Source organism: Hemiscyllium ocellatum, chromosome 7, assembly GCF_020745735.1.
Source record: "Hemiscyllium ocellatum isolate sHemOce1 chromosome 7, sHemOce1.pat.X.cur, whole genome shotgun sequence".
Taxonomy (NCBI): domain Eukaryota; kingdom Metazoa; phylum Chordata; class Chondrichthyes; order Orectolobiformes; family Hemiscylliidae; genus Hemiscyllium; species Hemiscyllium ocellatum.
In genome coordinates this window covers 62,831,662-62,844,736 of record NC_083407.1, presented here as the reverse complement: position 1 = coordinate 62,844,736, position 13,075 = coordinate 62,831,662, and the positions used below count along the sequence as shown (strand labels likewise).

General features: G+C 39.9%; 1 protein-coding gene across 1 annotated transcript in view; it reads left to right on the top strand.

Moving 5' to 3' along the window:
• The window catches only part of myo3b (myosin IIIB), a 568,489-nt gene that overhangs the window by 166,435 nt on the left and 388,979 nt on the right, over nt 1–13,075 (top strand). The window contains exons 9-10 of the mRNA XM_060827913.1: nt 11,099–11,251; nt 12,855–12,954. Of these exons, the coding sequence (XP_060683896.1) occupies nt 11,099–11,251; nt 12,855–12,954 (253 nt within the window). The remainder of the gene's footprint in view (nt 1–11,098; nt 11,252–12,854; nt 12,955–13,075) is intronic.

Below are 13,075 nucleotides of genomic sequence, written 5' to 3'. Positions count from 1 at the left end.
CCATCATTACCCTTCTGGGCCTCCTAAACCTGGGAATGTAGAGCTAAAAGAGATTTTGTTAGAGCTTGAGCACATGTTGTTAGTTCCTCATTCATTGCATATAAATTAAAAGTGATCTCTGGATTCCGTCTGGCTTCCAAGAGAGTCCTTAGAGGCCTGCTGTACATCAATTCTGCTGGAGTCAGTTTAGTCGTAGAGTGCGGGGTAGCCTTAATTTCAAAAAGGGCTAGGGGTAAGACCTTTAACCAGGTTAGACCAGTCTCGTCAGCCAGTTTTGCTAACTTAATTTTTTAGGACCCTGTTAGCCCTTTCCACTACACCTGCTGCTGTGGGTGCTGTACACAGTGGAACTACTATCTGATATTAAAATGCTCACATAGTTCCTTATTTATCTTTGCCACAAAATGGGGGCCATTATCAGAACAGATGATTCCAGGAAGACTGAATCTCGGAATGACAGGAATGATCCGTAGCAGGATCATAATGGTGGTTTCTGCAGGCTCGTTCGTGGTGGGCTGTACTTCAATCCACCAGCTAAAAACATCAATAATAACCAAGCAATATTTCTAACAGTGCACACATGGTAGTTCCATGAAATCAAGCTGAATACATTGAAAAGGCTTTTGCGGAAGCGACATTTTCCTTCCTGGACCTGGCTCCGATTTTCCTGGGTTGTGCTAGGCACATATGCGGCAAGACACCACAATTTCACCAGTTTCCTTATTCATTTTCGGGTGGCACCAGGTTGCGTTACATAATTTTACCATTCCCCCCTTACCTGCATGAGTTAACAAGTGATCATAATTAAGCAGGGTCGAGAGGAAGGGATCAGGTACACAGACTTTACCATTCGGGGTTAGCCAAAGACCTGTTGCGCTGTCAATGGTACACCCTGCACATTGCCACACACGTTTTTCGACTGGAGGGGCGTCCCCCTGTAAGCTCTTTACCTTCTCATTATTGGGCAGGGCTGCAGTGTTGTAAAGTTGTGATAAGGGTGCTGTGCTAATACAGAGGTGTTGTCCTTGCGCTCCCTGCCGGGAGAACTCATCCACCCATCTATTTCCCCGGGAGATATTGGATTTCCCCAGGATCCATCCTTAACAGGATCCTCATCATCAGAATTTAAAAACAATACAGCCGTACCCGACAAGTTCACTGGACATTTTAAGCCTTTACCCTTATCCTTTTGAGTTACAGCCAATTGGAGAGCGCTCTAAGGTTTTGGATCTGGTTTTAATTCCTTTTATAGAGTCATAGAGATGTACAGCCATGCCAATTCAAAACTTCCCATTTCTTTAACTCCCCTGTTGACATACATAACCCAATCCCTCTTTTACATGCATGATCTTGCCAACTCTTAATTTTCATTTCATCCTGCCTTCTCTTGGCCTCCTGTTTTCATTCCCTAATGAATCCCTTCTGTTTATCAATTGCCTTTTTATCCCATATTTTCCTTTCAGCCTCTTTGATTGCAACTACATTCCAGGTACCCCCTTCTGGCCAATTATCAGTGCCCAGATATTTAGTCAACTGTGCTCTCAATACTCCATTGTCTTTTCCCTTTTCCCTTTTCCAAATTCTGTTCATACATGTACTGTACTGGGGAATCCCCGTCACTCTTGTCTAGTCGTTGGCCCATCTTTTAAAATGTAAGATGAATTTACTCGTAAATCCCAATAAAGAATTTACATAGCCTCAAGTGTCAACCAGAGCCTGTTTCAGTGAATGTCCTCCGACCAGGTTAGTTTTTAGTTTTTCCTAATTCTTTTGTCCTCCTTGTGTAATCCTATATTGAGACTTCTATCTTTGGCTAGGTTAGTTATCCGCCCACAACCAACCCTCAAGAAATCTCTGTCTCTGACCCGATTTTCTGAACAAGTCATCCGCCCACAACAAATTCCTACGGTGCCACCATATTCCTGTAAATTAACACCAAAACCTTTTCCTACCTTAAGTCCAATCCTTCCTTCACCCTGTTCTCTCATGGATCCCAGTGGGGAACCAGATCAACCTCGAGCGAGGGGCCAAAGTGTCCCCAGGAGTAACTTACTGGAGCCCGAACACAAGGGATTTGGTTGTGCACTCTTTATTCCTGCTGAGTCCTGGGTTCACCACAGTTACTTCTTTGAGGAGCAGTTTCCACACGGGATCCCAGATGAGCCCCCAAAATGTTAAAGCTCGCTTGGCTTTCCTACTAAAAGTGAGAGAACAAGAAAAAATTAAAGTATTAAAGATCCTTTATTGATTGCTTCTCACCACATGGTGGGGGAGCCCAGCAATCCCGAGTGTGAGCTTATACACAAGGCAGTCCTGCAAGTGCTCTACTGTGTGCTTACACAAACCAAGGCTTTTTATACCTTTTTTTTAAAAAAGAGGCATTTCCTGCAGTTTTGTGTGCAGTTCAGTTACTGCTAGGACATTTTGGGACAAGCCTTTGGTCATGTGCACTCGTCTTTGTTTCTTTATTTTCTTTGTTTACACTTTGCCATGTCCAAGCTAACCACACCCTGCTCCGACTCCATTTTGTTTAACATATCAGTTGTATCAGTTTTAAGCAAGCTAAAATGTATCCTAAAATTTACCATTCTTCTAATTAAGGATGGGTAATACATGCTGGCCCATCCAGTAATAGCCACATCTCATGCAAAATGATTTGGCAGTAGAGTAGGAAGGCTGCCACATGACTTTCCATGCCAAACCTAATTAAACCAGAAGTGGAAAGGTGGGAGACAGCAGGCTCAGCACCAGGTACTGTCCTGCCCAATTGAATCTCTTCACTACCTCTCCACCTGCTTTGAGGTAGGACAATAATTTTCATTATCAGAATATGGTGCTTGAATCATCATCCTTTATAAAGGTACTTTGACTCTGACACATCAATATCGCAATATGCATACTATGTGGTATTGGAACACCTGCTTGTTCTATGATGTGGAGGAACTGGTTTTAGACTAACTGGTCTACAGTTTCCTGGATTATCCCTATTTCCCTTCTTGAATAGAGGAACAACATTAGTTACTTGCCAGTCCTCTGGGACCTCTCCACTGGCTAATGAGGATGCAAAGATATTGGTCAAAGCCCCAGCAATCTTCTCTCTTGCCTCTCTCAATAACCTGGAGTAGAAACCATCAGGCGCCAAGGACTTATCCATCTTAATGTTCTTCAAGAGACTAACACGTCTTCTTTCTTGATCTTACAATGCCCAGAATTTGCTCCATACAAACCTCACAATCCTCCACATCCTTCTTCTGGATGAATACTGATGCAAAGTACTCATTTAGGATCTCACTCACGTCCTCTGCCTCCAAGCACAAGTTCCCTTCTTTATCCTTGCATAATCCTACCTTTCTTCCTTGTTATCCTCCTGTTCTTAACATATCTATAAAATGCCTTGGGATTCTCTTTAATCCTACTTGCCAAGGTCTTTTCATGGTCCTTTCTTAATCTCCTAATTCCTGCTTGAGTTCTCTTCTGCTTTTTTTATATTCCTCACAGGCCCTATCTGATTTTAGCTTCCTCAACCTTATATATAATTATTTTGCCTTTTGACTAAATTCATAACCTTCTTCATTATCCAAGGGTCCCTTCCTTGTGTCCCTGTCGTTTCTCCTCACTGGAACATGCTGGTCCAGTACTCTCATCAGCGAGTCTTTAACCAATTCTCTCATGTCAAATGTGGGCTTGCTAATAACAACTCCTACCAATGAACACTTCTTAGTTCCTGCCTAACACTGATGTAATTTGCCCTTCCCCAATTTAGTACCTTGCCACAAGGTCCTGACTTACCCTTTTCATAGCCAACTTAAAAATTAAGGAGTTGTGATCTCTGTTTCCAAAATGCTGTCCTACTGAAAGGTCAGTCACCTGGCCATGCTCATTAGCCAGTATAAGGTCCACTATGGCCCCTCTTCTAGTTGAACCATCCACATACTGTTTCAAGAAACCCTCTTGAATGTATTTAATAAATTCTGCCCTGCTTAAGCCTCATGTTCTAAGGGAGTCTCAGTCAATATTGGGGAAGTTGAAGTCACCCACTATGATAACTCAGTTTTTAATGCGCCTTTCCGTAATCTGTGCACAAATTTGTTCCTCGATGTCTCAGTGGCTGTTGGGGGCCCTACAGTACAATCCTATCAGAGTGATTGCACCCATCTTATTTTTGAGATCTACCCATTATTGCCTCAGTGGGTGAGCCCTCCAGTATACCCTCTGTGAGTGCAGATGTAACATTATCCCTGATTCATAATGCATCTCCTCCATCTCTTTTACCTTCCTGTCTATCCCGTCTAAAACAATGAAACCTTGGAATGTTGAGCAGCCAGTCCTGTCTTAGCCAAGTTTCTATATGATCACAACATCATAGTCCCATGTATTGATTGAGATTCTAAACTCATCTGCCTTACCTATAAAACTCCTTGTGTTGAAGTAAACACACTTCAGCCCATTAGTACCATTGTGTTCATTTACCTGTCTCTGCCTGTCCCTTCTTTCTAAATTACAGGTCCTATCATTTGTCTTCCCCCTCAATCCCTCCACTTGCTGACCTGCTGCTCGTTCCCAGCCCCCTGCCACTCCAGCCACTCGGCCCAAATATAAATGTACATTGCATGTACAGTTTAGCAGCCTATTTAACATAATATCCTCATAATGGAGTAAACTAGCTGTTTGAATTGTTTTTGCATGCTGGACAACATTGGCTCAATATATATTAACATCAAAAACAGATTAGCTGGTAATCCAACAGTCAAAATGGCTGCTGCTTTTGCTGACATAACAACATCAATGGATCATGAAATTTGTTCCAGGTGAAGTTCCTTAAGATGTTGTATAAACTTAAAAGATGCTGTATCAAAGCACAATTTTTAAATCTACATCAAGCAAACAAACTTAAATTTTTAAACACCAAGTCAATCTGATTTACGACACCATTTCAACATAAAAGATTGGTTTTATATTTCACGGAGTAATGTTGGGACCATCTGTACTAGATGCAAAGGTTATGTGAACCATTTTCAAATCCAAGCTTGCCTCTCTTACTAAAGGTTGCGGGTGAATAAATGGAAAGCTTAAGCTGACAGCTCTAACACCCTTAAACCATTTGTCATAATCCAACTGCAAACCATACTGTACTTTCAGTGGCAAGAAGTGAATCATGGTAAGTTTGAAAAGTAGGCCAAGTGAAAGATTTGTGTGATTTTTGACCTCTGTCACTGACAAGGCAAAGTATTCTGAATTATTCTGAAATCATGAGGACCAGTGGGAGTAAATTAGGCATTGACTTAACTTGAAGCCATTACTTCATTGGTGATTGAGACTTGACTGACAGGGCAGTAATTGATCTGCCTTTTGTGAACAGGTCATACCTGGGCAACTTTCCACATTGTCAGACAGACACTAGTGTTCTAGCTGTACTGAAACAGTTTGGCTCATGTTGTGGCTAGTTTGATGCACAAGTCCTTAGTGCTATTGCCAGAATGTTGTCGGTTGCCTTTGCAGTATCCAGTTCCTTCTGCCATGTTTTGATATCATGTGGAGTGAATCACACTGCTCAAAGACTGGCATCTATGATGTTGGGGATGTCAGGAGAAGGACAAAATGAATCATCCACGTGGCTCAAATGGCTAAAGATGGATACAAATACTTCAGACTTGTATTATGCACTAACGTGCTGGACTTCCCCATTATTGAGGTTAGGCATATTTGTTGATCCTCCTCCTCCAATGAGATGTTCAATTGTCCACTTTCATTCATTGCTATGTCGCTAGACTGCAAAGTTTAGAACTGATCCATTGGTGTGGAATTGCTTAGTTCTATTTAGCGCACATTGCTTTCACTGTTCCACATGCAAGTAGTCCTGTGTTATAGCATCACTGGGTTGAAAACTAACTTTTAGGTTCATCTAGTGCTGCTGCAGGAATTCCCTCCTGCACTCTTTATTGAATCAGGGTTGATCACCTGCTGTGAAGATATTTGTAGAGTATGGGATATAGTGATCTATAGGGGTATGGATTGTGACCAAACACTGGGGCATTTATTTCTCCACCCCAAAGGCTCCCTGCCTTCATTCCTGATGAAGGGCTTTTGCCCAAAACGTTGATTTTCCTGCTCCTCAGATGCTGCCTGACCTGCTGTGCTTTTCTTGCACCACTCTAATCTAGATTCTGATTTCCAGCATCTGCAATCCTCACTTTTGCTACATTCTTTTGCCACTGATGACCCTTCTCATGGATGCCCAGTTTTGAGTAGTTAGATCAGTTCAAAGTCCATCCAATTTTGCATACTCATAGTACTACATAGCATGATGGAGTGTGTCCTCAGCATGAAGACAGGACTTCATCTTCACATGGAAAGTGAGATAGGTCAACCCTTACAATAATGCCAAGTATGGATGCAGCTGTGAAAGGTAGATTGGTGAGGATAAGATCAAATCAATTTTTTTCTTGTGTTCGTTCCCTCACCACCATCACCAACACAGTCTACAAGCTATGCCCTTCAGCATTCTGCCAGTTTGGTCAGTAGTGGTGTTACTTAGTCACATATAACAATGACCATTAAAGTCCCCCATCCAAAATATGTTCCGTGTTCTTGCCACTGTCAGTGCTTCCTCAAAGTGTGTTTTAATATGGAGGAGTATCGATTCAACAGTAGGTTGGGGGGTGAGGTTTGTGGTTAGTAGGTGGTAAGCAGCAGGAGGTTTCTTCATCTATATTTGCCATGAGAATTTCTTGGGTTGGAGACAATGTTGAGGTTTCCAAGGGAAACTCCTTCCCAACTGTGTTCCACTGTGGGTGTTCCACTCTTCTGGGTTTGACCTGTTGTTGGGACAGGACACACCAAGTGATGCTAAAGGTTTTATGTGTGTCACTATCTGTAAAATATGATTCTGAGAATATGGCTATCGCAGTCAGTTACTTTACTAGTCTGTAGTGCACCTCTCCCACTTTTAGTACAAACCCCCAACTGTTGGTGAGGAAGACTTTGCAGGGTGAATCGGGCTATGTTTGTCATTGTAATTTCTAGAGTCTAGGTTGATACCAGGTGGTCCATTTAGTTTTCTTTATTTGTTTAAACATTGTTTCTGGCATCAGCACAATTTTATTTTGTTTTTTTTCGAATATTCTGCCTAGAAAAAACTAGTTACCTCAAGGTTTATGATCACAGTCACTTTCACAGTCATTGGTCATGTTATCCTTACCCTCAGCTGTAATACGTAATGGATTTCAATAGGCACCTCCTTAGTGAAATGGAGACCTTAAGCATATTGTTCCTCTCTGAAGTTGTGGCAGGAGAATTGCGCCTTTCAGACCTGCGGTTTACTGAGTGATCTCCCTCTGTCCGGTTGGCCCCCGACACCCCCACCCCCCCCATCCCCTTCATCCCCAAGACCTTCTTTCAAATGCTCGTTCTTCTCTATCTTGTCTCTGCTCACTCAATCTACACAGCCAGGTGGAGATAAATATTGCACCTGTGTCTAGAAGCAAATAGTCTGAGCAGAATCTTTGAAATGAGGGCCATTCTTGCATGTACCAAATAATTTGCTTTGGACTTCAACATAAATGATTTTTGAAATCACCAAACAATTCTACAATTTCAGGAAGAACCAGTAGAGTCATAGAGTCATAGAGATGTACAACATGGAAACAGAACCTTCGGTCCAACCCGTCCATGCTGACCAGATATCCCAACCCAATCTAGTCCCACCTGCCAGCACCCGGCCCATATCCCTCCAAACCCTTCCTATTCATATACCCATCCAAATGCCTCTTCAATGTTGCAATTGAACCAGCCTCCACCACATACTCTGGCAGTTCATTCCATACATGTACCACCCTCTGTGTGAAAAAGTTGCCCCTTTGGTCTCTTTTCTATCTTGCCCCTCTCACCCTAAACCTATGCCCTCTAGTTCTGGACTTCCCGACCCCAGGGAAAAAACTTTGTCTATTTATCCTATCCATGCCCCTTATAATTTTGTAAACCTCTATAAGGTCTCCCCACAGCCTCTGACGTTCCAGGGAAAACAGCTCCAGCCTGTTCAGCCTCTCCCTGTAGCTCAGATTCTCCAACTCTGGCAACATCCTCATAAGTCTTTTCTGAACCCTTTCAAGTTTCGCAACATCTTTCCGATAGGAAGGAGACCAGAATTGCACGCAATATTCCAACAGTGGCCTAACCAAGGTCCTGTACAGCCACAACATGGCCTCCCAACTCCTGTACTCTTTACTCTGACAAATAAAGGAAAGCATACCAAGCACCTCCTTCACTATCCTATCCACCTGTGACTCCACTTTTAAGGAACTATGAACCTGCACTCCAAGGTCTCTTTCTTCAACAACACTCCCTAGGACCTTATCATTAAGTGGATATGTCCTGCTCAGATTTGCTTTCCCAAAATGCAGCACCACGCATTTACCTGAATTAAACTCCATCTGCCACTTCTCAGTCCATTGGCCCATCTGGTCCAGATCCTGTTGTAATCTGAAGTAGAAATCAATCAACAATTAACCAAAGAGAAGTTGATGGTCCCTTTAACTGTTGGTTGGGAGAGGTCTTACTGCTGCTGGATACACGGTCAAGAGAGGTGTTAGCTGACGTTCTGTGGTTTAAAATGGTATTGCTAACATTAAACCAGCAACATTTGGTGCGTCCTCCCTGCAGTCATGTTTACCCTTTCAGCAAAATGACATCCTGTATGGGCAGTACCTGAATTTTGTGTGCATGCTGTATGTGTCATTTTGGAATCAAACTGACAACTATAGGCAAAAGTATGGACATTGCACAACTGTCAAGTCTAGAATTAACTAAGTGTGAGGGTTTGGGCAGCAGATGAGCTTGAAGCAGTGGTGGTGTCAAACATTTTTAAAGAAAGATGGCAATTGCAATGATGAAGCAGATATATAGTTGGGAGTTCATTTTTGGTCAAATACGATATGGGTTTTGATGCATTTTGTGTCAGAAATCCTCCATTGAATATTCAAGTGACACAAATCTGGGACAGCTTTTCATGTGGAATTTTGAGAATGATGTATTTCTTTTTATTGATGATTTCCTGCACTGATCTGAACTCTGAAGTGCAGTCCGTTTTTAGCACACAGGAGCTGCTAATACTACTGGATCTTTACATGCCTCGTCTGTATGCTACCTTTGTCTATTTGTAGCTGAATATTATTTTCTAAGTGTAACAGAAAGGTTTTCTGATCTACTAATAACAAAATGGCAGTTTACATCATTAAGGCATAGCAACACAAACAATGTTATCAGCAACTGCAAGCTGTCTGCAGATTTTTCAAGCCACTTCCCGCAGTACCATATGTGGGCGTCTGCTCTTGTTCATGGGTAATAAATGCCTTATCCTCAGCTTCCAATTATGGCAGCAAATAGCTGCTCAGTGTGACAAAATGGAAATGGTGTTTAGATGTCTAGTTGCTAGATGGCAGCAAATGGCTGCAACCTATGGTTAATGTAGTGACACTAATGAATTCTGAGAATTAATTTTCAGCTAAGAAAGCCTGATGAAGGCTGCCAGAATGTCAAACAAGATAAGAGATTGACTGTCACTAGAGTTTGAGTTTATTTGTTTTCTGCTGGTTGGTGATTGTTCCTGACCTCTCAAATTGCGAGATGGTGGTGTGATCTACATCATAAACAGCCTGGCTGATGTTGCATATTAACAAAACAAATTAATGATTGCATATTGCATAATTTAAGGCTAAAATTCCATTCTTTTAATGTAGAACCCATTATTTTTGTTTTTCATAAGGAAAGAATATTTTTCAATAAATTGTATGACAATTAAATAATAAAAACAATCCTAGAAGATTCACAGAATCCAAAATGTAACTGCTAATTTTGTGGTTGGATAGAAAATGAATATAGCTGATTCTATATTCCATTGTGTGCAAGTTGCTGCTGATCAGGTCTCTTTTTATTAAATGTAATTATTTTTCAAATGTTTATATATCCTTTAAACATTGGTCCTGGCATGTAGTAGTTGGAGGCTGTAATATACATTGGTGGGAAGAATAAACAAAATAATTAATTTCTGTGACTTATTGATATATGTCATCAAATGTATTGGAAAAAGTGGATGGGATAAGTCACTTTTTCACTATTACTGTGGCAAGTTGCAGTGTCCAATAATGAGCACAAACACACCCAGCAAGTCCTGCTTACATCACTGCCAGGAAAATGCTGAAATCAATGTGTGAGAGTGATAGCTAACTCATAAACTGTAGCTTTAAAGCACACAGAGGATGATGTGGAATATCTGTGTAGGATAGGATATTAGGGAGATTGTGAAATTGGGCTAAAGGAGCAACTAATGAAGCTTGCTCCTTGTCACTTGCTGGTACACTCGTAGTTCAAGAAACTAGATCTTAACTCTCCTTTAATGGTAGGTGAAGCTTCGGTAATGATATAAATCAGATCTGTTTCTATGTAGAGTATAAACTGTGTTTGTTCAACTTTTAACCATGTTCTGAAATAGAAAGCTAGAAGCATGATATAATAATTGCATTAGCAGAAAAGCTTGCAGTCTACAAAACTATTTTAAATGCAAATTCTGTCTTGTAAAAGATTTTGAAATGTTTGTGAATGTTATTTTCCCATCTTAAACAACAGCCGATTGAGGCCAAAATATCACTGGCAAATCAACCATGCAACTTTGAATTTATCTGCATTTATTAGAAAGCAATATAATATCAAGTTCAGAAATACTAGTTTCCTAAACTATTGATTCAAGTTGTAATGTCTAAGCTGTCTAAAATTATTTTATGATTGATATTTTACCATCTTTTAATTATCATAAATTTTGGCTCTTCAACTTTCTGATTTTGTTAATGACTCTAGTAAAATGATGCAAAACTGATATTGACATAGTTTTCCAAGATTCTTTTATTTTATTTGGGTTTATTGGATAATTTTAAAAGCACAAATATTTTCACTACTAAAATCCAATAATGTGATTAGATAGCTTCAAGCTTTGTATTGTACATTCTTATTTTGCGTAAGATATTTGAATAGGATGTTTGTTCTTGCACAGTATTTAAATGATATGTTTGTTCAATATCTCTATTTGTCATTTTCTGTTTTTCTTTAGATGTCTGATTAAGGACTTTGAAAAGCGTCCATCAGTTGCATACTTGTTGCAACACCCATTTATTAAACAATCTCATGGGAAAGAAAGAAGCCTACAATTGCAGTTGGCAAATCTAGTCAAAGTACAACAACAGGAATCCTCAGCAAATGGAAGGTATGATAAATGATATAAATGTAATTTTAATTGAGATATTTTCTAATCTAAAACTAGTAGTAATAACTGATATATATTGCATTTCACAACCAGGTAATGCAAATGCATTATTACAAAGTTCATAATGTTTTGATTTGCAAAGGGAACATAGTTCAGGCCAATCATATAAAAATTACTTTCAAAATGATTAAATGTGCAATTCTATGCATTGTTTGCATTACCGTTGTATATTTGCTGGTGCAGAAAGTTTTTGTTTACAGTTGTCTTGCAGTGCTTATTTATGACCAGTGAGTGGCAGGATGCAACTGTTGTTGACAAAAGGATATTTTTCAAAACACAGTGACCGCAAAATATAGCTCAGTAGTATCCATAGTTTTAATGCTGAAGGCGCCGTTTTGATGCCAAAGTGACATTCATGCTGCATGAGTACCCCCCTTGTGCGATCTGTAACTGGACACTATTTTGTTGGGGCCATGAGCGCGATGGTTAAGGAGTGGTGCCCGATTTATGTCAAACAGGCAGATCATGTAATGCTGATGTAACAGTAGCATTGCTATTTTCAAATTTGCTGCTCTAAAAAATGCCCCCTCTAAATCTTGCACCACTGGACCCAAGTTCAGCAGCAGGAGGGACCCCAGCTAGCATGATTTAAAGGGATAATTAACAACTTCCAGGTTTATTGCTGATTGATTCTTAGCAGCTTTGTTTGTATCTTTTGGAAGTGCTGAGAGTTTGTTTTGCTGCTGTTCAAGTTGGCCAAGTCAATGGTAGTGGGGCTACACATGGAGAAGTCCTCAACAGGAAAAGAACAAAGTTGTATTTATTTGACCTTTCATAACTGTCAAATATCCCAAACTTTTTTACGGCAAATACAGCAATTTTAAAAGTGTAATCACTGTTATATGTGAGAAATACTGCTGGTGGTTTTCACACAACAACTGTTCTGAAGAAAGGTCAATGGAGTTGACACATTAACTCTGTTTTCTATTCACAGATGCTGCCAGACCTGCTGAGTTTCTCCAGCAATTTCTGGTTTTGTTTGTTTCAGATCTGCAACATCTACAGTTCTTTGTTTTATTAAATAGGCTTCAATGAGATAACTCTTGATTATCAGGTTTTGCTTTTTTATTCTTTTGTGAAGAACTTGGGATGTCTTATTTCATAAATGACTCTATGAATAAAAACAAAAGCACAATATTTTTCAACTAATTTCAGGAGCATTGGGAGTGCTGCTGATTGCACAGCAGTTATAAATTTCATCTGTGAACAAAGGATACTTTTTCTGCTGGTGGCATATATGCTAACATTCTAATGAATGTGCGGTAGTTATGTACATGAACTGAGACACAACTATTATTTAACATTATCCTGTAACCTTGAACTTCATTTATTGCTTAATTTGTGTAATCTTTGATGAAATTGATATACTTATTTACTTGTAGTTATTTATTTAAGATTGCATTGTTTGCTTTGGTTAAGTAAATTATGTGTGAAAGATGCAGTTTATCAACCGTAGTCAGCTAACTTGTGTGCAAATTTGATTATGGAGAATAATCATTTTTATCCATTCACTGGACATTGCTTTTATATTTGCTTTAACTAGGCAAGACAGCATCTTTATGAGAAAAAGTCACATGAGAGCATCAAAGCGTACCAGTCGAAACATGACTGATGACTTGGTCACCCTTGAATTCCTAGATGAGGTATGGTTATCAAAGTGTTTCTTGGTTTCAAGTGAATATCACTAACTTAATAGTACAGTCCTAATTTCATGAACAGTTTAGTCAGAAAAAAAAGCAGAGAATAATATACTACAGATGCTAG